The 26,459-nt window shown below is 43.3% G+C and overlaps 2 protein-coding genes across 6 annotated transcripts; one reads left to right on the forward strand and one right to left on the reverse strand.

Moving 5' to 3' along the window:
- Positions 1-3,834: 3,834 nt before the first annotated feature.
- On the forward strand, positions 3,835-8,560 carry LOC103702686 (homeobox protein BEL1 homolog). 4 transcript variants are annotated; one of them, XM_008785223.4, is made up of 6 exons: positions 3,840-4,319; positions 4,413-4,630; positions 4,874-5,662; positions 6,385-6,767; positions 7,337-7,397; positions 7,605-8,560. In XM_008785223.4, the coding sequence occupies exons 3-6, from the start codon at positions 4,913-4,915 to the stop codon at positions 8,232-8,234; spliced, it is 1,824 nt and encodes a 607-aa protein (XP_008783445.1). In that variant the 5' UTR covers positions 3,840-4,319; positions 4,413-4,630; positions 4,874-4,912; the 3' UTR covers positions 8,235-8,560. The 4 variants fall into 4 exon arrangements, with proteins under 4 accessions (XP_008783447.1, XP_008783445.1, XP_026658656.1 ...); XM_026802855.2 differs by having other exon boundaries at positions 4,533-4,630; XM_008785224.4 differs by having other exon boundaries at positions 3,840-4,315.
- A 6,864-nt stretch (positions 8,561-15,424) lies between these two features.
- LOC103702685 (BTB/POZ domain-containing protein At1g63850-like) lies at positions 15,425-19,727 on the reverse strand. Of its 2 annotated transcripts, XM_008785219.4 has the most exons (3): positions 18,336-19,727; positions 17,225-18,227; positions 15,425-15,954 (listed from the first exon to the last, which is right to left on the reverse strand). In XM_008785219.4, exons 1-2 carry the CDS (start codon positions 19,275-19,277, stop codon positions 17,247-17,249), a joined length of 1,923 nt encoding a protein of 640 aa, XP_008783441.2. In that variant the 5' UTR covers positions 19,278-19,727; the 3' UTR covers positions 15,425-15,954; positions 17,225-17,246. The 2 variants fall into 2 exon arrangements, with proteins under 2 accessions (XP_008783441.2, XP_008783444.2); XM_008785222.4 differs by lacking the exon at positions 15,425-15,954 and having other exon boundaries at positions 16,977-18,227.
- Between the last annotated feature and the right edge of the window lie 6,732 nt (positions 19,728-26,459).

A 26,459-nucleotide genomic window follows, 5' to 3' on the forward strand; every position in this document is an offset into this window, starting at 1 on the left:
TCCCATATTATATTCTGTGACAACCAAGTTGACAATCTAACCTGAAACTGGTTCATCTGAGTGACATAAAATGGACCACAGAGAGTCCACGCACTGCACAATTTGCACCATTTTTGCATATTTGTTTGAAAATATTCTCTTTGGATTAGCAGGAATATTGAACCTTCTATCTTTAATCAGACCATACTCTTGTAATATAATAAGAAAAATGATTCTTAGGACTAACAGAAAGTAGTTCAGTAACTTCTCTTTACGTTGTTATTTGGTAAGTTCCAATTGTGATTCAGCCGAAGGATCCTGGCATTGCAGGCCTTCGAGCCGGGGGCCATCCGTGGGGCATTTAGATAAACAAACTCCTCATGAGGTTTGATTATCCAGATGAGAAAACAAAAGATTGTCAGCTTTCAGCAAAATCTGAACTGATTCCTGGCAAGGAGTAGTTTATTTTATGATATCTTACCCCTCAATGGCAGATGAAAACAGAATCATGGCAATGAATTTTAGTTTTCGTTTTTGATAAATAAGATGTTCTACATGTCTCTAGAGTAAATAGCATTGGTAAACACAAAGTCCTGCAATTGAAGTGGATAAGCATCAGTCTCTTTAGCATAATTCTGGTGATCATATGGCAATGAACATAATTTAGTGTAAGTTTAGGATATACAATATCCTATTAACGCGAGGAGAAAGAAGTCCAAAGACAAATGAGAATTACGATTCTACTCGGCAAAGATTATTCTAATGGCTAAAACATTATAATTAGCGGTCGCAAAAGTTGAGCCTCAACCTCTGAAATCTAGAACAAGTGGATGGATTAGCTTGACTCGATCTAACCAGATCAAGAAAATGGAAGCAACAATTCGAAACACATCAAAATGGATAGATTTTAGTGAAATTCATCCTAGAACAAATATTATGTGACCTAACATTCTTCACCCTAGGTTCATTTACCCAGAATAGCAGAATACCTCTAATAATATCTCATGTCAGACTTAGCTTCGCTACATGGGCCAACATGAATGTGCATGCTACGCGCATCAATTAGATGCCCTCGCGGCGATAGTGGCGACCACCCCATGCACTTGGCCTGGAAAATGTGAAGATATGGAACATGAAGCATCACAAATTAACACAAATATCAAATTTGATTTATATGGTAGCATCGATGTATGTTTACAATCCTAAGACGTACGTATATGCAGTCAAACAAGAATAAAGCGCATGTTGATTGTACTATGTGGAATTATCAAATATACTTCAGACCACAACTTTTGCACTGCAGAGTGCGGTGCCATCGTCGACAGCTGCCGTGCTATCTATCTTAGAGATGGGTGGCTCTCATGCATTGCAGTGATGGAGAAGGGCGATTCGTATCCAAAATGAATGATATGTTAGCTATTTACGGTGGTATCGTAATCCCCGCAGCGTGTAGATACTGCTCATTCCTTAGTCAAGGTCGTCTCTGGTTTGGGTGAGAGCTAAAAACGTTTTGCCTTCCATCACGGGCTTCCTTGTACTTCGATTGAAAGGCTAATTAACGTCTGAAACTGGAGATGACCTTGACTCCGTTCCTTGTCGATCGACCTTGCAAGGAGGGAATCGACGTGATTCACAATTTCACAGGAAACTGAACCATTCATCAGGTTCCATGCCAGCGACACAGGGTTTGGCTTTGGGCTCGCCGGTTTGTCCGCGGGTGAACGCTGTTTGGAGTTGTTGGCGCGAGTTAAATCGCAGGGCGCCACGCGTCCCGAAAGCCGGATGGAATACCGCCCGAAGACGGAGCCGATCAGGATCGGTAACGTCAATTCATGGGCCCCACAGGTCTCTCTGGGCTCTATTGGACAGCTGTATCCAGTCAGGTGCCACACAGCCATGCAATGCTCACGTGTTCTAAGGTAGGTCCCACATTTACTACACGACAGGACAGGCAATTATGTGGAAGATTTGGCTGTCTGTTCTTAGGTACCAACAGCGGATCTACTTCCGGGCTGGGCGGGTTGGAGAGATTGGAGAATCTGGGGGAGGGAATGGGTCCGACGGTTGGCGTGTCGGCTCCACCGACACTGCATCCACCTGGTTAGGCTATTCCAACGGTCACTTGTGTGGCTGGCGTTGTTCCAGCCTCCCCAACTAATACAGAAGATGCCATCGCAGCTAGCATGATGTCCCCTTGCCCCCCTGTTTGGTATGTACTCTCCTTGCTCTAATTTTGGCACAAGCTTTTTAGTACTATTTTCTTATGCTCCTCATTAATTTGAGATCCTCCTCCTCCTGAGTTACCTCCTATACCAACCAATTGGCACCAGTTAGCACGTATTATGTCATGTTATATTATCCCAATCTCTTGGAATCACTCCTTTTCTATCGAAAACTTCTCATCTTTATGTCAAGATGTCACAAGCAATTCTTCATGAAGGATAGAGATTAAAGGACGTAATTAGGACTTTAATGGGAGAGGAAGACTAGCACGTTTCAATTTGCTTTTCTATAGAGGCATCTTTTTTCTCTCTCTCTCTCTCTCTATAGCATGTAGAAAATGCTATATAAGTAACAAACAGTAAAGCTAGCAGTATTATAGAGGCACATGTGAAATTCAGCCAACTTAAAAAGGCTCCTGACGTCCAACACCTAAACTTGATCTTCTCCTGTTCAACCAATCCACATTTCCTGATTAATCTTTTCTTGGGCAACAAAAACTCATTCACTTTCATCCTTTGTCAATCAATGACCTATTCTGCTGGCTATTTTAATCATGTAAGTGCGTGCGCGCATACACACACACACACACACACACACACATATATATATATATATATATATATTTCATCCTTCAAGATATTTGGGTTATATTTTTTATGCAAAAAAATGATTCATCTTCTTTCATGACTTTGAATAGTTGGATTGCATAATGGCTACTTCAAGATCTACATAGAAGGGTGAAAAAAAAAAAAAAATGAAGTGCTTTGGGATCTCTATAAGCTGCATGATGTTCTAAAAGAAGATCAATTATTCATGAGGCATGCAAAAGTTGCAACCGGAGTCCCCTGTCCCACCTAAAAAATATTATCTAATCATGATTTATATTGGGCACATCTCCCCAATTATTGTCGCTACTTTTCTGAGCCTAACCTCTTGCAAGCTTACACGACGCCAACCAAAATAATTGAAGTACTATATATGAGGCCAAGCTGATGGTGGGTGTGGGTCCGGCATAAGATAGAAAAGAGACGTGCGTGGTACGCAGCACGCATGGAGTGTAGCTCCCACAAATGCCCACCACTCATAAGCCTACACTCAGAAGAGACATGGCGACCCCATTAACAAAAGGTGGAATCCGCGGCACTTCAACGAACACAAGCTCATACATACCTCTCCCCTTTCCTTGATCCACTGCTAACCTCTTATTGCTAATGCCGTTACTAAGGCTGCATTTAGTCCAAACAAGGACGACGATTAAGATGCTACGAATACGATGACGTCCGTCGGACGAAAGCGAGCAGTGCCAATGATAGGATTAGCACCTTGGATTAAGGTAGTAAAACTATTTTATGGAAGAAAAAAAATTAAAAAAAAAAGTGGATTGGTAGGAGGTGTAGAAAGCGTGAGAGTACCACCAAGGAGTAAAATAATTTGAATAGTATAAGGGAGAAAAAGTGATGCGGTCCCAAGTTGTCTGGTCCCCATTTTAATAGGCGTTTTAATGGGAATTTGTTGGAAATGGAGGACCACTGCCCCTTGGGTGGCGCCAGCCCCTTGGGTGGCGCCAGCCCCTTTTTTTCGGAATATTTTCCAGGCGCATCTATTCCACTGTTTTATTTACTCTTACACCCTCTCTCTTCTCTCTCTATCTATATCTTCTCATCTTATTTTTACTTTCTTTCCCTAGCTTTCTTTCACTTTTCAGAGGAAGAGGTGACGCCGATCCTCAAAGACCCAGATCCATATCTGTTTTCTTCTGAACTGAGGATGCAGGACCAAACAGAAGGCCATCTGAAAAAGTAGTGGGTGGAAGCAGGGAGGAGTAGGGAAAAACCCCCACTTTGGAGCATTTGGCATCCGTGCCAGTCCGAGATCTGGCTACTCTTTCATCCTCCGAGGAAAGGAAACAATAATTAGAGTGCTGCAGCTATTTACTCTGAGAGAGAGAGAGAGAGATAGAGAGAGAGAGAGAGCCAAGGCCAAGCAAAAAGAAGGAGAGAAGGGGGTCCATCTTACAGACTCAACTTGTAGGCCAGCAAGAACTACATGTCTTTGTGAGAGAGAGAGCGAGCGAAAGAAAGGTGAAGGGAAAATAAAGGCCATGCGGCGGCTGGTAGGTATGTCCAAATGAAAGGACGAGGATCCTATAAACTGCCCTGTTATACTTGCTCGTGATATCCTTTTCTTTTATCTCTTTTGTTTCCTTTTAGCTTCCAATCTTCTTAAGGAGTTGTTCATGGACGGCAACAGTTTTGATGGGGGAAGAGACTGTTTGTTTACTTTTAGCCTGCCCTTGGAAGCACTAACTCTTCTAGTGGTGTGCCCTTCAGAAGGTCTTTTACTCATCGTCTTGGCAAGCCCCTGGGTTCCAGGTTTTTGATACCATCTTCTTCAGAGACGGCACGGGCCATCTGCTCTTCCAAAACCGGTAACGGGGTTGGCCTACCTCGAGTCGTCTCTTGGACTGTAGAAACTAGATCATCTTGCATCATTTATATCTGATACTTGGAAAAATATGGCATATGAGAAGTGATCCGTTTGTTTTCTTTTTTTTTCGTTGATCTTTTGATTGCTTGTTTTGAAGGATTTGATTTTTCTCTTCTCTTTTTAGTCGGTTTAGTCTTGGGTGTCAATGTTTGACGTTGTGATTTGATATCAATTATTGTTGTAGGTTATAAGGGAGAGTTTCTTTTAATTACTGGAGAACAAGATGGCGCATCACCCACAAGAGAAGCCAGGGACTCAAATCTCTCCAGCTTTCGGCTACATCGATTTCTCCTCCACCGGCAACTCCAATATCCAGAGCTTCGAGTCCAACCAGGAGCTGTACAGCCTCCGGGCCGGGATGGAGATGCTGGGGAGAGGCTTCATCCCCAAGGTTGGCGGCAGCTCCTCCGGCATCGGTGGAGGGTTCTGCCAATCATCCAACGAGAATCTTATGGTCTCGGCCGAGACTGCGGGGACAACGACGACGGTGAATTCGTGGCAGCATCCGAATCGGATGCTGGTTGAAGATCCCTCGCTGAGGTGTCTATTCCCGAATGTTGCGAACCAGCAGCCGATCCGGGGGCTGTCCCTGTCCCTGTGCAACCCCGAGCCCTCCGAGTCTATAGCCGGCATGGAACAGCCCATCCTTCAGCAGCACCTCCCCACCAATTCAACAGACGAATTGTTCCCAAAATCCGCAGCCTTACTTCAAGACAGGAGGTTTTTCCAGCAATCCTATCAGCAACCACGACAGCTAAAGAGCTCCAAGTTCTTGATTCCAGCACAAGAACTACTCAACGAGTTCTGTAGTCTAGGTGGGGCAGGCAACTCCTCGAAGCAAAAGTCCTATAAAGCAAACCAATGGGAGGAAGGAGGGTCTTCTTCCAACTCTTCACGTAATCAATCCCTCTACTCTTCTGACGTTCTTGAGCTGCAAAAGAGGAAGGCTAAGCTTTTGTCAATGCTAGAAGAGGTGAGCTACTTAGTCTTCGCTTAGCTCTTCCACCTTGGTTAATAACACTAGAAACTACAATACTGAACAGCACACCCTCCTCTATATTGTTATTACTCCTAGGAGTAAAGGCAGTAAGATAAGTGGATACATGATTGATTAGAGGAAAACAGAAGACCATACCTTGGTGAGTCCGAAAGAGATAGGGAGTGGCCAGACGCATTACCCGGGGTAGGAGTCGATTCGTTCGGAAACTAATTGAATCCGGGTTCAATTATGTGGGACTGGCGAGATACCATTAATGCTGTACTGCGTCAGGGCAGGGACAGATTGATATTTCGGGGCATTCCATTTACTTTTGGAAACCTCTTTTCTTTTCTCTTAGTCGTCTAAGTAGCCCTACCAGCACCTCCAACCTCTCCATTGAATGGAACCCACCAGATCTATTATTTTTTACCATCGAATTCATTTATTTACTAGTTTCATGTTACAATTTGCGATAATTTACTGACAAAATCCGGGGTGTACTCCAAAAGCATTCGAGTACGAAACATTTGATGACAAAGCTCCATTGTACAAAACAAAAAGTTGCAGTACGTCATAGGGCCTAATTCCATGGTTCCCATACAGACTCTAGAAGAAGCTCCACACTGTTATTTCTTCCTCTTCTTGTTTGACACACTAATATTAACATCAAAGCAGTATTGTTCCTTTTTTTTCTCCTTTTGTTTTCACTGCATCAGGTGGATAGGAGGTACAAGAAATACTGTGAGCAAATGAGGGCTGTTGTCTCGTCATTTGAGGCGGTGGCCGGGGAAGGGGCAGCTTCGGTTTACTCGATGCTGGCATCAAAGGCCATGTCGAAGCACTTCCGATGTCTCAAGGATGGGATAGTGGGTCAGATCCGGGCGATAAAGAAGGCTATGGGAGAGAAGGACCCGGTCGCACCAGGGACGATCAGAGGTGAGACCCCAAGGCTCAAGCTGATCGATCAGTGCCTCCGACAGCAGAAAGCATTTCAACAGGCCGGAACGATGGAGAGCTGTCCATGGCGGCCCCAGCGGGGCCTCCCGGAGTGCTCCGTGTCGATCCTTCGAGCATGGCTCTTCGAGCATTTTCTTCACCCGTAAATCTCTCTCTTCTCTGATACACGCACAAGTAATACAAAAGAGGAACGTACGTAGGTGTCCACTGCTTGTGTTCGTTAATCACTTTACTACTTCAAAAAATTCACACGTTCTGGAAAGACATGGGAAATCACATATCTTCTCCCAAGAGCATAATGATATTAAGCTATCGACTACATGAACCATGGAAGAGTCCCAGTACAGATGCTCCCTTTTTTTTAGAAAAAAAAGAATCAAGTGCTGATGTTTTAGGGCAATATAGTTGTCGATATAAGCTTCATAGTGAATTATCACAGTTTTGATATAAGATATTTATCTCAATGCATGCATTCCCTAGCTTCTATCTTTTAGCTTATTACAGCAGGTGTCAGGTCATATTTCTATTTATTGATTGATGATTCATCAAACATTACTTTATGGATTAAAATTTCTCCTCCACATTCCTTGTTTTATATCGAAAGCAAAAAATAAAGACGTCGTCGGCGAGGAGAAACAAAAACCTAGCTATCAGTTGCCTCAGCTCCTAACTAATATCGACCTTGGGCTTATAAATTACACTTGACTACAGGTACCCCAGCGACGTTGATAAGCATATATTAGCTCGGCAAACTGGACTCTCCAGAAGCCAGGTACGTCAACATCCCTCGCCCGTCCTTTTTGCTGATTAATCTATCCTCCAACCTTGAATCCCACCATCTTTTCTTTATTTGTTATTCCATATGTTGACACATGTGTGATAGCCGCGTGTCTTCTGGTTCCCAATTCATCCAAGATCCAATACTGTCGAAGAATTTCTGAAATAAATATGTGAAACGGCTGCTTGGTTTCCGCTACAGGTTTCTAACTGGTTCATAAACGCAAGGGTTAGGCTATGGAAACCAATGGTGGAAGAAATGTACTCGGAAGAAATAAAGGAGCAGGACAAACAGACCTCCCAAGAGGAGAACAACGGTCACAACAACTGCCGGCCTGGAGAGCTACAGTCAAAACGAAACCCTAACCCTAATTCTAGCTCCCTGCAGCTGCATGCCGAGGACCAAAAGCCCACACCTGGGGAGCTCCTCAACTGCTCAGACTCCCTCTCCTCCATCGTCAACAGCAGCCACCACTGTACCAACGGAAGGGATCCCACAGACGGCAAGAGTTCCTTCCACGACCCTCGGCAACACCACCCGGTCCCCAGGGCCGAGAACTTTGGTGTGATGGACTTGGACTTCACTTCCTATGGTGAGTGCAGCAACCAGAACTTTGGAGACGGTGTCTCGCTAACTCTGGGTTTGCAGCAGCACAATGAAGGGGCCATGAGCCTGTCGTTCTCGCCGGCCTCTCAGCACTCTCTCTTCTTCTCCAGAGCGCAGATGGAGGACTGCCAACCGGGCCAGTTCTCTATATTAGACGGGGAGGCTCAGAACCTTCCCTACAGAAACCTGATGGGAGCTCAGCTGCTGCATGACTTGGCTGGGTAGAAAAAAAGGTGAGGGGGGAGGTCTCCTTGTGGAGGTTAAGGACAGGGACATGGTAACGGAAGTGGGGATATGGTATACTGGGTTCGTTGGTATATTATTTTGGGCAGGTTGGATAAAATAGGTAGATGTGTACTATAACGTAAGTTTTGGCCCTCAGTAGAAGGTGGCATATGGACAAATAGACAATGTTATGGCATTAATAGAGCAGAAACGCTGTCATTATTTGGTGCAGGAAAATACATATACGATTTTGTGGAGTCCTTAGATGCAGACAGTTCTTCCAGTGCTGCAGTACATGGAATAACTTCCTCAGCTTGTCGGGTAAATCCACCTCCTTTCTCCTTTCCCCCCTCCCCCCTCCCCCGAATCCTTCCTTGTCCCCTCAAATCATGGAAGGGGAAGGACAGGCTAGGGCAATGAATTGTTTTTTAAAGATGCTAAATTTTTATATGAACCCTCTATTAGATTTTACAAATCTTATTGACAAGACTAATAATGTTCGTGGATGGTGTTAGGATAGTCCAATGAATTATTAGTTGCTAAAATGTTACACCGACAAGAGGACACCAGCCCTCTAGTAGAAAAAGACATGAATGAGAAAACGTTAAAAGGATGTAAAAAGAAGATCTTGCAGATCTTTTTGCGTGGTAAGTCTTAAACCTCATCTCATTTTAGGCCATTTAGAGAAGGAAATTAATAGCTAATAATAGTGGATTAGAATAAAAAATCCTCAAAAATAAATGTGATAAGTGCTTGTGTGATTCATGTTAAAATACTATTTGATGATATGCAAGTGTTAGTTCAAAGACTGGAATTGTTCTGTAAGAATGTGAAACCATATTTGGATTCTATGCACCAGTAAAATATTTTATACGTGCGTGTGCACACACCCACATACATACACCCAAGGCAACATTTGAAGAATTATTATTTTTTGTTTTTATTACTTCTACTACTAATGCTATTCCATATTTTGAGATAACTTTCATAATCTTGCATTGGATAGAGAAAGGATTTTAGTGGTGCTTATATTCATGGGCCCATCCACCTATTAGCTTAAATGATTGGATTGGACTTTAACATGGTTCAAAAACTACATTCCTTTTTAGATGCTATTCTTCCAGCATTCTCACTTCAATTTCTCTAGCTCTGCATGTGAGAGAAGATGTTGATAGAGTGGTAATAATCTTACATCAGATAGGGAATATTAATCATGCTTATATACTTATGTGCCCATCCATGATCCATCTATTAATTTAAGCTTTTGGGTTGGATTTTAATATTTTTTTTTATGGTTCCAATTGCTAATATTAAAACACTCATGCTGCTGTTGGTGTTATTATTAATTAGTATATAGCTTTCCTATATTAATTTTACAATGCTTGTTCTAGATACGTTTACAAGGGTTGGTTGAGTTAACACATTTATTACCAAAAAGATGACTACATTATTAAAATATGAGATAGCGTTATGGTACAGGTGCAAAACCACTAATACATAGAAGTCACAAAATGACAATTTTTTTCTCTTTGATTGAAAGAAAATGTTCAATCAGACATCTAAAATGAATGGGAAATGCAATTAGAAGATGAATTAACAAGTTTGACCCCTAGTATGTATATGCTTTTGATGAAGATTGGTTTTCTGAATAGCTTTCTTGGAGGCTAGAGATATAGCCTTATTAGGAGCCCTCTGGCTTCCAATATTGTTTTTATGCTATTATCATTGAATCTTTTGATGATAATTAAAAACTAAAGTAATTTTATGTTTGCTACCCCAAGGCATAAGGGGTTGAGAGTGTAGAGGAGTTTGATTCTATTAGTTCTCTTGATGAAAGTCTTAGAATTCTTTGATAATTCTTATATGATATTGAAGGAAAATTAGAAACTGTGAATCAAGATGATGCAAAATATTCTTTTTGAAAAGGGAAAAGTTTAAAAAACACTAAATAAATATGTTTTTTTGTATGTTTGTCCTTACCAAAATAGCTTATTGTATATTTACTCTTCAAAAATTACTATATGTATAGATATCTCTTAAATCATTTTGTTTTTGCTTGTATCACTTCCATTATATTTTTGACTAATAGTGATAATAAACAACTACTTTAAGTATAACATGACGTATGCATTAATACCGTTGAAAATATTATATAAAATTATAGCTCTTTCAATAAAAAATCTAATGTAAATTTTTCAAGGGTGTTAACGTAAAATATGTAGCTCCAGTCGTCACATTATCAAGGTTGTGAGAGAGAGGAAGAGAGAGTAGAGGAGGTTGGGAGCCTTTGTTGGTTTGCCCTATAATGCTTCTAACCTCTGGTAGTCTAGCTTGCCACCAAGCTCCAATTGTCCAATAAGGAAGAAGGGGGTTGGGTCTTTCTGTCTCTTACCAATCGTTCTTTGAGATTCATTAAGGGTGGGCGGATGGTGAGAGAGAGGCCAAATGGAGGAGAAAAGATGAAGAGAGAATATGATAAGGTCTCTCTACAGTGTTGAACATTGGCTTGGTCTCTCCTTTATTTTTTTTAAGAATCGGTTTGTTTGAAAGAACTTAAAGCTGTTTTCACAAGCCAGCTGTTCAACCATAGGTTTGGGCTACTATTATGACCTAGTCCTAGGTCTTGACCTAATAGGACTAGTTCAAATTTACTTTCAACAATCTCTATTAAGCCTAATGTATGCCTATTACTTGACCCGGCAGAACTAGTTCCAGAAACTAGCACGAGCATCTGCCCTAGTAAGACTAGTTAAATGATGGGTTTGTTGTTGCTTTTGCTTTATAAAAGAAAAAAGAAATTAGAAACTAGACTTTTTAGCTTCTTCTAAAAGCATTTTTTTTTTCATTCTCTTCTTACAAAACACTACTCATATAATATTACTAAATATTTATTTTTTAAAAATATATTTTTTATTTCAAAAGTTGTAAATGTACCTCTTTAAACAGTACTTGAAATCTCACATAAACAATTTTATCCCAATAACATTCTCTTGCGAAATTCATTTCAAATAATCATAATGCCTCACATTCAGCTAAGCATGACAAATCACCATGATCTTATAACAAACTCCGAAGCCTTTCTCATGGCCATCTACCATTAGAAATATGTCATTCCGTGTTCCAAAAAAAAAAAAAAAAACCATTTCATATTTGCTTGATAAAATCAATGACAGGTCTTCACAAGCAACATTTGGTATTTTGCAAGTTGGAAGCCGCTCCATTCAATAAAGCCAAAAAGCCATTCGCAAATTTGATGAGACGGAACACGATAACTTACTCCATCAAATAGCAAATATTGCTAAATTTAGGATAGAACAAAAGTGTTGTTATGTTTATTCCATCCATATGTAAAGTAGCAGGAACAAGCGACATATGAATCTATTTTAAACAATACAGCATCATCTCTTCGAGTCTCCAACAACAGTAGTCATGCTGTTCGGGTTGCATTTGTACAGTGGTATATCCAATATATAGTAGTTTATTATCAGGTATAACTATAAATAGTTGAGTACCTGTACATATTCTTAAATTTACGCATGCATGCACCTGGGGGGTGGGCACGGTTAAGGCGAGAATTAAAGCCCAGAGAGAGTGAAAAAAAAGGGCACGTTGTAGGGTCATTCGCATCGGACAGCCATTCCTTTTTGTTGGTATCTATTGATCATTTTTGTAGCATAGAAGAAGTTTTACAGTCGTTACTGATGTCCAAGCCCGAGTGGCTGGATCCATGCGAACTTCTGGAGGACTTAAGGGTGGCAAGAAGGCCAAGCCACCGCCACCACCGCCTCCAACGGTGGTGGACAAACCAGGCAGTGTCATCTAGTTGAAAAGGAGGAGGTGAACAGAGTTCTATGAATAGAATATTTAGGCCATGAAAAATGGAGCATGAGTTAAAATAATAGCCATTGTAATATTATAACAACCATTATAACTGTCTCGAATATATGCTAGGATTATCATTAAGACTCACATAGCACCACAGCCTAACTCTATCTAGACCCGATCTAAGTATATGGGTTGGGTAGGTATGGATTTAAAAATAGATCCATGTTGTTTTTTAGCTCGAAATTCATGTTTTTTAAAAGTTTATCCCATCATATTAGATTATAGGTTTGATTTTCATGAAGCAATCCAATCTAGACCCAGGTCGAATCATTGTGCGTGCGTGCGTGCGTGTGTATTACACTCAGCATACTGCTCATATTTTTAATGCTTTAAAGTGAAAATTATTTTGCAGGCATGAAATGAATTGAACTTTTTTTTTTTTTCTATTTTCTTCAGCTACAGCTCTTGTTCGTGGGGGAAAATTGGCTATTTTCTTATTTCAAAAACTCTCTCAAACTTCTGTAAAATTTGGAGCTTGGGGCCATTCTGGATTCTTGTGCTTTTTCTTGAAAATTTTTATGACATCGCTTGGAACTTCCAAGCAATGAATGCTCCTGCTTGTTGGTCTGGATGAGGTTCTTTCCTCTACTGCTTCTTTTTACAAGCATCAACATTCTCTGTTCTGATTATCAGACACTTGGTTGGAACCATTTAGTTTCTTTTTCTTGCATCTATGCCTATCCTCTCTTGACAATGCAACTCATCTCTACCTCTCATTTTGTTGTAAATACGATTAATTTTTAATAAAAGCCGGGTGGCTCCTTTTGCCTCCCTCTTACATCAAAAAAAAAAAAAGGAAAAGAATTGGGCTTTTCAAACAATAATGCTTGCTTAGAAAGCAAAGCGGTCAGATTTATGTAATCCAACCCAAACCTCATCTCTATTAGACCCAAGTCCATCAAAGTCTGGATTCAGCCAATAGCATCCTAAGATCAGTTATACCGTACACATTAATAATAGAAATATGAATAGCAGATATAAATAAATTACCAAAAAATTACAGGCACACTTTCACTGTAAATGCTATTAGGTATTGAAAATAATGGTTGTTGTTATCTAGCATTTACATTGTTTTCTTAAATTAAATAATATTTTCAAGATTTGATTTTTTAACCGTTTGTCCTTCCAAAAAAGGTTTGTGCCACACAAGCCAGAGTAATTTTTTATTTATCAAACACTTATTCAGATAATAATGTTGTTACTCTTTTATTATACCATCATTATGATTGCCCCTATAATAGTTGCTCATTTCTTAATAAATATATTCTCAACCATTTAAATTGAGACAAACAAAGTTCCGCCACTTTTGCCGGAGGTCCATCGTGACAAAATAATGAGTGAGAGAGAGAGAGAGAGAGAGAGAGAGAGAGAGAGAGATGCATGGCTATACAACGCGGAGAGCTGAAAATCTCGTGCATGGAACTTGTTTGTTTCTAGTAATGTTGACTTCCTATGAAGAGTTTAATGGAAGTATCAATTTGGAGCCTGTCTCGGCACCCCGGATGAAGGGACTAAGTTCAAATTTGACATAATATAATTATGTACGTATCTTTCATGTGAAAAAAGGATTCACCTTTCAATCCAACATTGGATCATCCCCCGCATAGATCTCAAAGCCTCCGAACACTAGCATTCATCCGCCTGCACACTCAAAAGCGAGTAAATCAGTGGAACTTGCAACGTGTTGTCCCAATGCTTGACATGGGTTATTCTTCTCCTGCTCCATGAAATGGGTTATATTCTCATTATTCTGCCATAAAAATAGAAGAATAAAGTAAAAATCTCCAGCTGCTGCAACAGCCAGAGGAGCTCTCGGCTCTCTGCCCACTATTTTGGATGTGCAAATTAGAGCTGTCTTGCAGCCCCAGTGATGAGAAACTCTTCCTGAAATCAAGTGATTGCCGTCAATTCACTGCCCCCCTTAAAGAGTAAATCCTTGCTAACTCCAAGCAGACCCCTCCATGAGACCCCTCCATGACCAGGCCTTCATCGGGATGGGAGACTATGTATGTGCTCATTGAAAGAAATGCTTAAGGGGTTGATCGCCGGAAGCGATCAGACGCCTGCCCAAGCCCGCCCCGCAAAATTTTGGGCTTGGGTTGGCCTTAGGCTGGAAATTTGTTTTCAAATCCTAGCCCGAGCCCGGCCCCAAAATATTGGGGCTTCAGGCTGGCCTTAGGCCCGGAATTTCTTGTCACAGCCCAATATCGCCTGACCTGGAAAAGCTCATTTGGGCCAAAAGGCTAGGCCCTTCACGAATTGGCCCGTTTGCCCATGAAGAGTTTTGATCAATTTACTCAAGGTTCGGGCCGGGGTCCGGACCTTCGAGCTAGAAGCCGCTCTCTGGTGTTTTTGGCGGGCCCAATCTGGGCCAAGCATCCGCCCATCCCATTTTATAATTTTTCAGGATTTTTTTTTTGAGCTCAAGCCCAAGCCGAACGATCTTAGGCCTAGCCCAAATTCTGACCCAAAACTGCATCAACCTGATAGGCCATGGGCCTGCCGTAGCCCATTTTCAGCCCTGGTTGTACAATTTGGATTTACTGACTAGATTTAAGCTAAAAGACCACAGAGGTCAATACTTCTAAAATCATGTTTTTCTGCTCTTGGGTTGATCATTCGGAAGCAGAGAACGCTAAAGTCATTTGAGCAAATCCATGTAGAAGAAAGCAATAAATCCTATATTTTACATCCTTCATGCAGATGACAATCCCCATTGCCGAACCATACCATGCACTTGGATTACTCCCTTACAGTATGAAGTTATATTGACAGACCTATCAAACATAACCGCCCCGAGTTCGGCTATAGTTTCAGATCTTCTCAGTAGTTTCAAGTGCACGCATGACTCATGAGAAATGCAAATTGACCTATAGTGGGAAATGTGCAAATATGATTTGATTTCAGAGGCTGCTTTGTGCTCAAGGGCTAAAAAATATCATCGTTTTAGTTCCCTAGTTATGCATTTCTTTTGTCATATTGGCCCCATCTATAGTGGGAAACACCATGGAGTGTGCATATTTGCAATCTGGGTAAGGTACTGCATGCTTGTTCTGGCCTTCGCACTTGCCCAGCCCAGTGAGAGCAGTTCAGTTCGATCAGTTTGCGGAAGGTTAGTACAGTTCAAATCAAAAACAGCGTGCTGAGTCTGGTACTGGTATGAACCCGGGCATCTATGGGCCTTTTTGATATGGAACGTGATAAATGAGGCTCCTATTCCCCCTCAAAAAAACAAATGAGATTTCTTTAGGGGATTAATTGCACCCAAAATCGATACACACTTGGCATTTGTATAAGAGAGAGAGAGAGAGAGAGATGCTTAGATCAGTTCCTTCAATAAACTTATTTGGTAAGCCAGAAAATAACTTTTAAGTAAGAAATCCCCTAGAGAATTCATACACTTGAGCTCGTCAATCTTTCACCAAGAGTCAAGCATCCCTTGATCTTGCAGCGTACTTGATTATATCTCACCACACCTAGAAACAAAATCCAACACAATGAAAGCAGAGTCTACATGTTTTTTAAGAAAAGCCCTGCAAACTTATTGTGCGCCTTTTGGTTTATAATAAAAACAGACATTTCGAGCCATACATGTATTTAGAGAAGCTAATGGGGCTGTAGATTGGATGGCCATCTATGTGGCCAGCCATGCTGACAGTACTTTGTGGGGTAGAGATGAAAAGTTGCCTCAAGTGCTCCATGATATTCTGTTTTTTGGCTTCATATGCAACCTGTTTTATTAAAAAAAAAAAAAACCGACATTTTAACACTTGCTGGGCCTTCCAAGCGAGCTTTAATTGCACGGATAAGGCCTATAGCAATCCCCCTAGGAGTCCTGTCCAAAGAAAGGGTTTAAGACATTTTAACTCTTACGAAACTAGTTGATGTAATGGTGATGGAAAACAAAAGCTACATGCCTACATAATAACTGTCCATGAATCCAACACATGTACCCCACCTGGCAATTGAAAGAAGCATGACACAATGTTCGCTCCAAATTTATTGGCATCATGTCAAAACCACCGACAGGTGGGATTCCAAGAGTTATGTCCACCGCCTAGATTTTAAAGCGGACGTATGGGCAGCATGACTTTGGATTGAATGCATTTATATTAGATAAATAAAGCAATGTGATGATGGCTGTTCTATTGTTTCATGCATTAATGGTAAACATGGCCAGGGACGAGAATCCACATTAGATGAAGGTGCCAGCTCAGGCTCTTGTTTTTGGAAGATGCACTCATCTTATTTCTCGCCATTAAGGCATAGTTGGACGAAGTGTAGGACACGTGTGGTTCTCATATATATTTATGGCTAAGATCCACGATACTGAAATAAAAAAAGGCCTCATGATTAAAAATTCCACTGCTATACTAAAAAATGCAGCTTCGGTCAGATTAGCTGATCACTAATGGAAATTTACTTAGCCTCGAAAAACAGAGCGTAGGGCAAGTCTGAATCCAAAGGCAATCACATTCGCAATGCACATGCAGCCAGCAATTATAAACAAAGATGGTCACTCAATTTGCTCTCCATGCATGAGGCCATCCAACTGGAAAGCAAGCCATGCTGTATAAAGAAATTTGGAAAACCATTCGATAGTATAAGAAAGCATTCTTCTTAATTCACAATGATAAGGTGACCTTGCAAATCCACATGCGAACAATTTGGATTGAATATTTCACATTTTTAGACGAGTATAATGGAAGGAATCCTAATTGTTATCTAGATTTGAACACTTGCTAGTCCAATCCTACTCTATTACCTAATTCAACCGACTACCATTCTATTTTTTTTCCGAAAGGAATAACTGCCATTCTGGTCATGTTGACTCTAATTCTATAAAGTGCCAATTGATAGAGAAAAGTTTAATGAGAATTTTTCACCAGAATTAAGGGGGCAGTCCAAACTCACATCCCTTCTAAACTTCCACTCAAAACCAGGCCCAAATCAAGCTAAACACCATAGCCTACACAGGAGGTGGTTTAGGAAGGAAGAAGAAGATGGACTGCTGAAGAGATCTTATCATACAAAATCCAAACAGAAATAGAATCGGAAGAGAGTTAAAAAAAAATGAGTAAGAAGAGAATAAACTAAGAGCAAACCAGATGGCAACGAGGCTGCTGGTCAGGAGGAATTCTCACAGACGGCGGCGATCCTGAGCTGCGGCGGCTTCTCGGGCTCCCCATTCCGCCGCCAGAAAGCCCTCCGCCACCACACCTCGAACCCCCTCTGGATGTTAGGGCACTCATCGCCAGAATTCAGGAACCGCTCGAACCAGGCCAGAAAGATCTCCTGCTGCATTGCCAGTGGCAACGTCAGAATGGTATTGGCCAGCCCGTCCTCGATCAAGTGGCGGTCGAGCCCCTTGCAGGCTCTCCTCATCCACCCAAAGTCCTCGTAGAAAGGCTCAAGCCAAATCCTTAAGAGCATGCACCTCGCCTCCTTGGAGACCAAAATCTGGCCCTTGCCCACCCCAACAAAGAGCCGGGCGGTGACCCGGCTCACCTCGTAACGGTGGATTGCCGGGACTTTGGAATGCACCACCGAGAGCTCCGCCTGGGCCGCCCAGGTCCGGAGGAACTCGTCGGCGATCTGGCGGTCGATGAGGATGTCAAGGATCCAGTGGAGGTTGTCGGCCTGGCGTGCTATTTGGGCGGCCTCCGACAGGTCGGCGGCGGCAGCGCGGAGGAAGTGGTGGCGAAGGAGGCGGAGACAACCGTCGCAGGCGGAGTAGAGGGACTCCTTGCTGAGGTCCCCGCCGGAGGCGCAGCCGCCGCGCCTGCCGTAGGAGGCGCTGTTCTCCCGGAGCATTTTGGATACGAGGCCCTTCATCTCCCGCCGTGCCTTCTCGTCCTTGCCCTCCAAGACCACCTGGAGAAGCCGGACCAGGATCTCCTGGCCACCGTTGCTGTTGGCTTCGCTCGCCGACGAGGGCCCTACTTCCATGGAGACTCTTTTGAGGACCTCCCCTGCGCCCGAGCTCCCGAGTTGGAGCTGGGAGAGGAGCGAGGCCACCTTCTCCTCCTCGTCCTCGGCCCAGGGAGCGGCCTCCAGGTACTCCAGGCAAGACAAAACCCCGGCGTCGAACACGATTGCCGCCGAGACCTACTCACAACGAACAGAAGAAGGAGACATTTTTATGATTAGAGAGAGCCATTGCGCAATGCCCTGATTCTAAGAAGGGGGCTAGGATTAGAGGATTAAAGGCGGGACCTTTAGGATGCCGAGGACCTTGGAGACGTCCTCCTTCATGAGGCGGCGGCGGAGGTCCTTGCAGTACATGAGGCAGAGAGTCTCGATGTAGACCTCGACGTCGTCGCAGTCGGAGATCTCGACGAGGTGGGGGAGCGAGCGCTGCTGGCGGGACCAACGGTCGGAGAGCTTGGCAGCGAAGAATTGGCTGTGGGCAACCAGGATGTGGCGATGGACGTTGAGGGAGACGCTGAGGCCATCCTTGGAGCTTAGGGTGAGCCGGACGTCGCTGGAGTCCGGGTCATTGAACTGATTCCCAGGGCTACAGCTGCCCAGAACATCTGCGATCCGCTCCTGGAGCAGGAGCCGCTGGTCCTGGACCTGGACGGGCGCGGCGCGGCCCGCGGGCGGAGGGGGAGGGGGAGGGGGAGGCGGCAGGGCGCGGGGTTGGTAGTCCTGCTCGTTGGTCATCATGTCAAAGAGGGTGGGGCTTGAGCGGGGCGGGGGGGACATGGGGTTGAGGAGCCCCGCGTTGAGGGCAGAGTTGAACTTGTTGTAGCTCGAGGGATACAGAGGGTAGGCCGGGAACGCGGCGGCGCCTGGGGCAGCGTCCATGGCGGCGCCCGGTGAGGCCCAGCCTGGGGAGACCCGGGCCGGCGACTGCGAATGGAGGGAAGTCAAAGGGGAGGGCTCCTCGGCGAAAGCGGGCTCCGGCTCCGGCTCCGGCTCCGGCGGCGGCGGCGAAGGTGGAGGAGGGCGGCGGGGGTCGGGAGGGGAGGAGGCAGGGGAGGGAGGGCGGTGGTGGTGGGGCTTGGAGGAGGCGGCGCAGCACCAGGCGCCGCCGTCGGACGAGACGACGTGTGGGGAGGGGGAGGTGGAGATGGTGGTCTCGCGGCGCTTGTGACGCTTGGATCTCGAGGGGTGGGGATGAGACTGGGTTTTGAGGTGGGCGGACGCTGCCATCCAAGGCGGGGCGCGCGGGGACTTTAACTCCTCCCCCCGCCGCGGTTGTCGTCTTTTGACGAGAGCGAAGGCAAATGGGGCTTGCCTTGGGGGAGCCGCAACACTAAAACTAAAAGCTGCACGATTCCATTAATTTACTCTTGTACTGATAGATTGGAGTATGGCGATTGTTTCGATGAAGACAGCTGCTGAGGCTGGGATCGTGAGGTGACTCGAACAGTGAGCGTATACGAAGAGAGGAAGCAATGCATGCAAGGAGGTTGCAGCTGTAGCGAGACGAGCCTTTTTTTCCTTTCTTTGGGGTACATTGATCTTTCTCTCTCTTTTATGCTGTGTAGTTTATTCTGGATCTTGTCAGCTTGCCAGAACGCCGGTGGAGTTCGACGGTGAGCACGAGATGGGCCTGGAAATGATCAAAAACGGACAGTGGGGAGAGGGTGGGGTTCGAAGCATAAGGGGGTGTGGCGGGGTCAAATCTCAAGGACTCCCTGCCGATGATTTCGACTTCCTTGACATGGCATGTTTGATATACTTGTCCGGTCCTATTACTGCCATATATATTTCGTATGCATTTGGTTGTCGGTTGTATTGTTTAAGATGTTTGCCTGGGAGAGAATGAGCTTAAGACGAGCTTTCGTCGTCTCTCCTCTCTCAGCTTTCATCGTCCGACGACGCTATCCAACAAGAGCGGGAAGACGTGAAGGCGCTGAAGATTTGACTCATGGGAAGATCCTTTGCGTGCGTTTGTGCTTTTTCTCCTAGGAGAAAACGGCATATTAGTCGTAGATTAGGACTTTTTTTGCTGGACCGTAGATTAGGACCTTTGATGGTCAGGTTGATGCAAGAAAACAGTGAACAAAGATATCAGAACATGGCATTAAAGCTGTAGAAATTAGATTCACTCAGAAGTCCTTTGACTCGCACGAAAAAAAAAAGGTCGACTAAATACCTCATGTTTAGTTAAAATTTTCAAAAAAAGAAAAAAGAAAAAAAGGTTTTTTAATTAAAACAATATTTTATGAAAAAAAACATATCGAAAATTGAAATTATTTTTTACCAGCTAAGAATTAAGATAAATTCTTTGACTTTATTGGGTGTATCCGTACCCGTCAGGTATGATTCACCTGTATTAGCAAAAAAAAAAAAAAAAAGAATTATGATAATTTTTTTTTTCAAAATCCTCTTAAGCTTTTATATAAAATAGAATAAATTTTTTTCTTTATTTAAAATATAGCATATATTTTATATAATTTTTTTAAGAAAATAAATGCTCAACCAAACATAAGTAATTCTATAATGTATCATTTTTCTATGATCAATCAAATATGTAAAAATTACTTTTTTAGGCATTAGTTTTTTTAAAAAATAAAAAAATCTTTTTAATAATTTAGATTCTATCATCAGAATAAAATTGCCCTTGCATTGTTTATATAATTAGGAAGCGGGTAATGGTCAAAGAGTAATTAAAAGGATAATTGGGCGAAGTAAGTTTTGGCTAATTCGATGGATATGCTTATTTGGACATAAATGAAAGGGTATACTAGGTATAAGTGGAAAATAGGCATGTTCGTCTGTGCCAAAAAGTTATTCAGTAATATGGGAAGTTCTCCTATTTATTTTGAAACCCAACAAGGCCTTATACAATATTTTATTTAACAAGTTAATAAGAAGTGAAACTAGTAAATTAATAGAAGTCAATTAGTTAACCATGTTGCGGTCCAATTAACCATATGAAACAAGCTATATTAGACTTAATTTGATTGTTTTTTAGCATTTCCTCTACCTCTTCTTATCCTGAGAAAACAAGGTCACCTTGCGTCTTTAAACAGATAACTTTTCTGTTTCTCTTCTTTGAAAACTCCAACCAAATAAGCGGCATCTGTTTACTTTTCGGTTAACTACATTTTTTTCTTTTTTTTTTCCGCGAACCAAACGAGCCCCTATTGTCTAAGGATTCGACATGCTAATGGCATCATCTCGCACATGACTCGGCATATTTGTTAAATTTGTTACATGTATTAGGTAGTGTTGCCCGTTTAGCAAGCAAAATACATCAGGATTTATGCTTCTGGTTCAAACGGATTGCATTCTAGTCCAAATTCGGGATTCATTTATTAACTGAGTCATATATAGATTGATAGTTCTGTTATCATACAAAGTCATCAGGGTCTCAAATCCGATCCAAACTAGACTGTAGTTGATCCAATACCACCACCATTTTAAGACATGATATACCTCTCCTCTTCCTTTCCATGACTCCAAAAAAAAAAATAAAAAGGTACATATCCCATTACCTGGAAGAAAGATTATGCCCCAAATTTCAAACCCCCTCCCGTTTTTCTTACTTGTGATGCAGCAAGTCACACCTACTAATCCTACGCGACAATGGAAACTCAGCACTAAGTCCTAACCGACTCTACCCAAAAAAAAAAACTCATCTACCAGCTCCCTCGCATTTCCTGCCACCCTACAGTCCCTAAAAGAAGAATCCAAGAATCCTCAGCCGAGAGAAAATCATGCATGCCCTTTTGCGTGACCCTAGCTTCTGCTTTTTTTTTTTTTTTTTTGCTAAACTAGCTTCTGCTTTTTTACCAACGAACCTCAACTTTTTGATAGACAATTCTCCAGTTACCAAACTACCCCCACCCCCACCCTCATGAAAAAAATTATTTTCTTTACAAGGAGCAAAACTAATTATTTTATTTACGATGGCCCTGGCAATTTATAATTCGATCCATCAATCCGATCCATATTAAATAAGTTTAGATTTGATATAAATAAATTTGGATCGTAAACAGACTAACCTGTCTGGCCCGATTTATTAAATAGGTTAGATCTACATTTAAACCTTTGACCTGTTTAACTTATTTTGATTTATTTAATAATTAGGTCGGGTTATAATCCGATACATTTAACCTGTTTAAAATCTATGTGACCTATTTAAAATATACTTAGCCTGTTTCCGCTTAACTTATTTAACATGATTAAATTTATTTAATCTATTAAAAATTTATTTTACCTGTTTAACATATTTAATTTGGCATAATCTATTTAATAAATAAATTATAGAAATTAGATCAAATTTAATCTATTTAATAATAAATCAAATGTAGACCTTAATTTTAATTTATTTAATAAATAAATTGGATTTTTTTTGCTAAAACAGGTGAATTATACCTGACGTGTACGGATGCACCCAATAAAGTCAAAAAACAGAATGTCTCGAAGTGACAAGGGCAATTCTCTATCACCAGCCCACAGAAAATTACCGGAGTAGCTGGCTATATAAGCAGTCACCCAATCCGCAGCCTCATTAGCTTCACATAACACATGTTTGGTCTGAAAGTTCTCGCCATCCCTCACCATAACCCAAATGGATTTGGATTTGGATTTGGATCGGTCAATTTTGATTTATCCAATCCGAGCTGATTGCCGCTAGGCTAGCCTTAAAAAAATAAACGAAAAAACAAAAAGCTTTGAAGCCCCATGTTAATCTGTCCCCGTGATCTGCCCTTCTTTTCTTACGAAAACGGTGCCGGCATTGTTCAGCGGCCCCGCGCGAGGATAAGCGTGGGAGCGCGACCTTTTTCCTCTTTCGCTTTTGTTCGTTGCCCTACGCTTGGAAACGATCCGAGGAAAGCATCGCGTCCAGCCTTATAAAAAACGTATTTTTCTGTGGGAAGATGGTACCGAGCTGGCCGGGAATACCATGCTTTCTCGTGATCAGAAAGCCTCATGAAACGTGAGGACCGTGGGGACTCTGGGCATCCCGGTGCCCTCTGACCGATCTGGCAGTGCAGGAGTGCTGGTCCATCGATTTGGTGGTGCGAGTTTACGATAATGTTTTCCTCCAAAGATTCACGAAAATGCTAGCATGGGAGTCTCTCAGGCACTATCGGTTGGGCATATCCTATGCGAGGAGGATTTTTGAAGCCGACAGGATATTTCTAGAAAAGGATTTTATCGCAGTAGTTGACTAGATACGAGGAGAGGATCCGCATGGGAGACGGGCACCCATTGCTTTGTGAGATCCGTAGCTTGACCCGAAAGACAAGCTTCCTCTATGTAGTACATGTTTATCGGAAGGCGAACAGTATGGTAGACTGGATCGCCTCCTTTGCGGCCTGGCATTCGGGCAGATTGATTTGGATCAGGGTCGGAGATATATCCTACCCTCTGTATCATATTCTTTCTTTTGATTTGGCAAGTTGTACTCATGTGAGAACTATATGAATGCCGCTTAAAAAAAAAGAAAAAAAAAAAGAAAAAAAAAAAAAAGAAAGAGAGGAGGAAATAGAAGCATCACCTGTTGGTGGTCCTCCCTCATCGAGACCTGCACATGATCCCTTCCGAAAGGGTGGGTTTGAGAAATAAATTATCAAGGAACAGTTTGGAGATATAGCAAGTTCGCAAAAATAAGTTTCAGGAAACATGCTATGCCACTCCCTAATCTGCTCATATGCCTCACTAGTGTGGTGGAATTGGTGAGATTTGTGTCTATTCATGAAGTAGCACTTCATCAATCAGATGGTGGGGTTGCATTGCATTTCCCAAGAGGCTATATGATCGATGCTTAATTTTTCATCGAACATTTCTTTAGTACCATACTGTAGGCAAGTATGACGCACCCGATTCCATGAGAACTCCTAAAGTAGGCAGTATACAATATTTACTGACAGATGCAATGGAAAAAGTACATATCAGCTACGTGAATATTTTGGTATGAGATTCATCTGTTATGCTTGCAAAACGCTAACTTTGCCCCAGTCGTGAGACCAATTCCCTTACGCTTGTGTTCATCCAATTGATTCACAAGCAATTATGTTTTAAGATGGAGGAGAGGATAGGACCCAGGACCGGACGGCTTCCCTCCAGTATTCTTCAAAATATATTGGTCGATCATTGGTCTAGAGGTGGTGGAGGCGATACAGCAGTTTTTCAGCTCGGCAGTCCTACAGGCGGATAGGAAGAGGACATTTGTTACTCTGATTCCGAAGAGGGCGGATGCCTCGGAGCTGGCTCATTATACACCGATAAGCTTGTGTACTACCCTGTACAAAGCTACAGCGAAGGTTCTTATTGCTAGGCTGCGTGGCGTTCTACCTAGATTGATCAGTCCGGAGCAGAGGGCTTTTATAGGAGAGAGAAGTATCACAGACAATATTCTTATTGCCCAAGAGTTTATGCATGATCTTCGGAGTGCCCCGAGACGGAGGAACTTGATCAGTATCAAGCTAGACATGGAGAGGGCCTACGACAGGATGCGGTGGGATTTAATGCGCAGTGCACTAGTGAGCTTTGGTTTCCATGAGCAGTGGATCGACTGGACTATGGGGTGTGTGCTCTCCATCCTTTGCCATTCTGGTGAATGGCTCTCCGACACAGTTTTTTGAGTCGACGACTGGTCTTCGACAGGGATGCCCCCTATCCCTGCTATTTTTTATTCTCTGTTCTGATGCATTGTCTGCCCTTCGGTAGGCGGCTGAGCACCAGGTCCTGGAGGTGTATAGTCCTGCGGCAGGGGAGTGCCAGATCTCGCACCTATTTTTTGCTGATGACGGTCTGTTGTTGACACGAATAACTCATTGGGCTGCAAGGGTGATTTGGGATATATTGGATGATTACTGTTCTGCTTCTAGTCAGCTGATAAACAGAGGTAAATCTGTCATTTGTTTCAGTCCAAGGACCCAGCCACAAATAAAGATTTCCATTAGTGAGATTCTGGGTTTGGGTGAGCAGGACGGTTCGATGCGGTACCTTGAGGTTTCCAATACAGGTCGTCGTCTTCGGCGTAGTGACTGCTCTGAGGTGGAGTTGAGCATTGGACGTAGACTTGAGAGATGGCAGGTGGACGCTCTATATATCCATGATGCGGTGTATCATTCTGGTGTGGTCGGTTCTGCATTCGATTTTGATGTACTTGTTGGCGCTTGTGTCTCTACTGAGGTCTATGGAGCAGCTGTTTAGAGATTTTATGTGGGGCGAACGAGACGGTAGGAGTGGCATTCATTTGATGGCTTGGGAGGTTGTCTGCTAGCCGCTTAGACATGGTGGGCTGGGGGTACTATCACTGAGGGTGAGGCGTGAGGTCCTAGCTGCGAGGCGTGCTGCTAGGTTTATCCTGGAGCTGGATAGTTTGTGGGGCGCCCTGATGAGGGCTAAGTATGGTGCCTACTCGACCGGAGTGCAGCCTCGGGCTAGGCGGCACTGTTCTTGCATTTGGCGAGAGATCTGCTCCTCCGCCTAGATGGTGCTACTGGCGATTCGGTGGGTGGTTGGCGATGGACAGTCCATCGACGTTCTGGAGGATAAGTGGTTGGCAGAGTTACCGCTGTGTAGGATGCTGACGATGGTTGACTCTGCGAGACTGCTGGGCTTAGAGTCCGTGATATGATAGTTCCCGGAGGGGGTCAGTGGGACGAGGTCTTGATTCGCGAGGTTTTTGTGGCACAGCTTACGGAGTACTTGCCATGCCGATACCATAGGGTGGACAGGACAAGCTGGTTTGGGCGGCGACTGGGTCTGCCAAGGTGAGGTTGGCGGATATCCAAATTTTGGTGAGGGGTGAGATGGCCAGATGTCATGATGAAAGTTGGATTTGGAGGTTGCGGGTTGACCCACGGGTGGCACTATTTATCTGAAAGGTGGTCTGAGACTGCCTGCCGACAAGGAGTATGTTGGCTAGGGGAGGGGTCGGGATCTCTCCGCGCTGTGTGGACTGCCCTGATTCGGTGGAGACAGTCATGTTTTGTTTGAGTGCCCTCGGGCAGCCCAGGTCTGGAGGAGGGCATCGTTTCCCCTTTCGGAATCCGGTTTTGCGGTAGAGGACTTTCTTCAGCAGGTGAGAGCCACTGTGCGATCATCGAGCACTGTTGGATGGGGCATTACTGCAGTTTACTTGGCTTATCATATTTGGCTGGACAGGAACACCAGAGTCTTTGAGGATAGGAGGGCCCCCCTGAGATTTGTTATTGAATGGGCTCTCCATCAGGCAATGGAGGTCATTGAGTCATTTGAGTTGGATTCACCGGTGATGGCTAGTGACATCTTGGAACCCCCCCTTCACTACCATAGCGCCCAGGTTTCTTTTTGTCTCTTGGGAGCCCCCATACCTTGGCTATCTTAAGGTGAATTTCGATGAGAGTATGCCTGCCAGCGGAGATTGGGCAGAAGTGGCTTTTG

Source organism: Phoenix dactylifera, chromosome 2 (assembly GCF_009389715.1).
Source record: "Phoenix dactylifera cultivar Barhee BC4 chromosome 2, palm_55x_up_171113_PBpolish2nd_filt_p, whole genome shotgun sequence".
NCBI classification, from domain to species: Eukaryota; Viridiplantae; Streptophyta; class Magnoliopsida; order Arecales; family Arecaceae; genus Phoenix; species Phoenix dactylifera.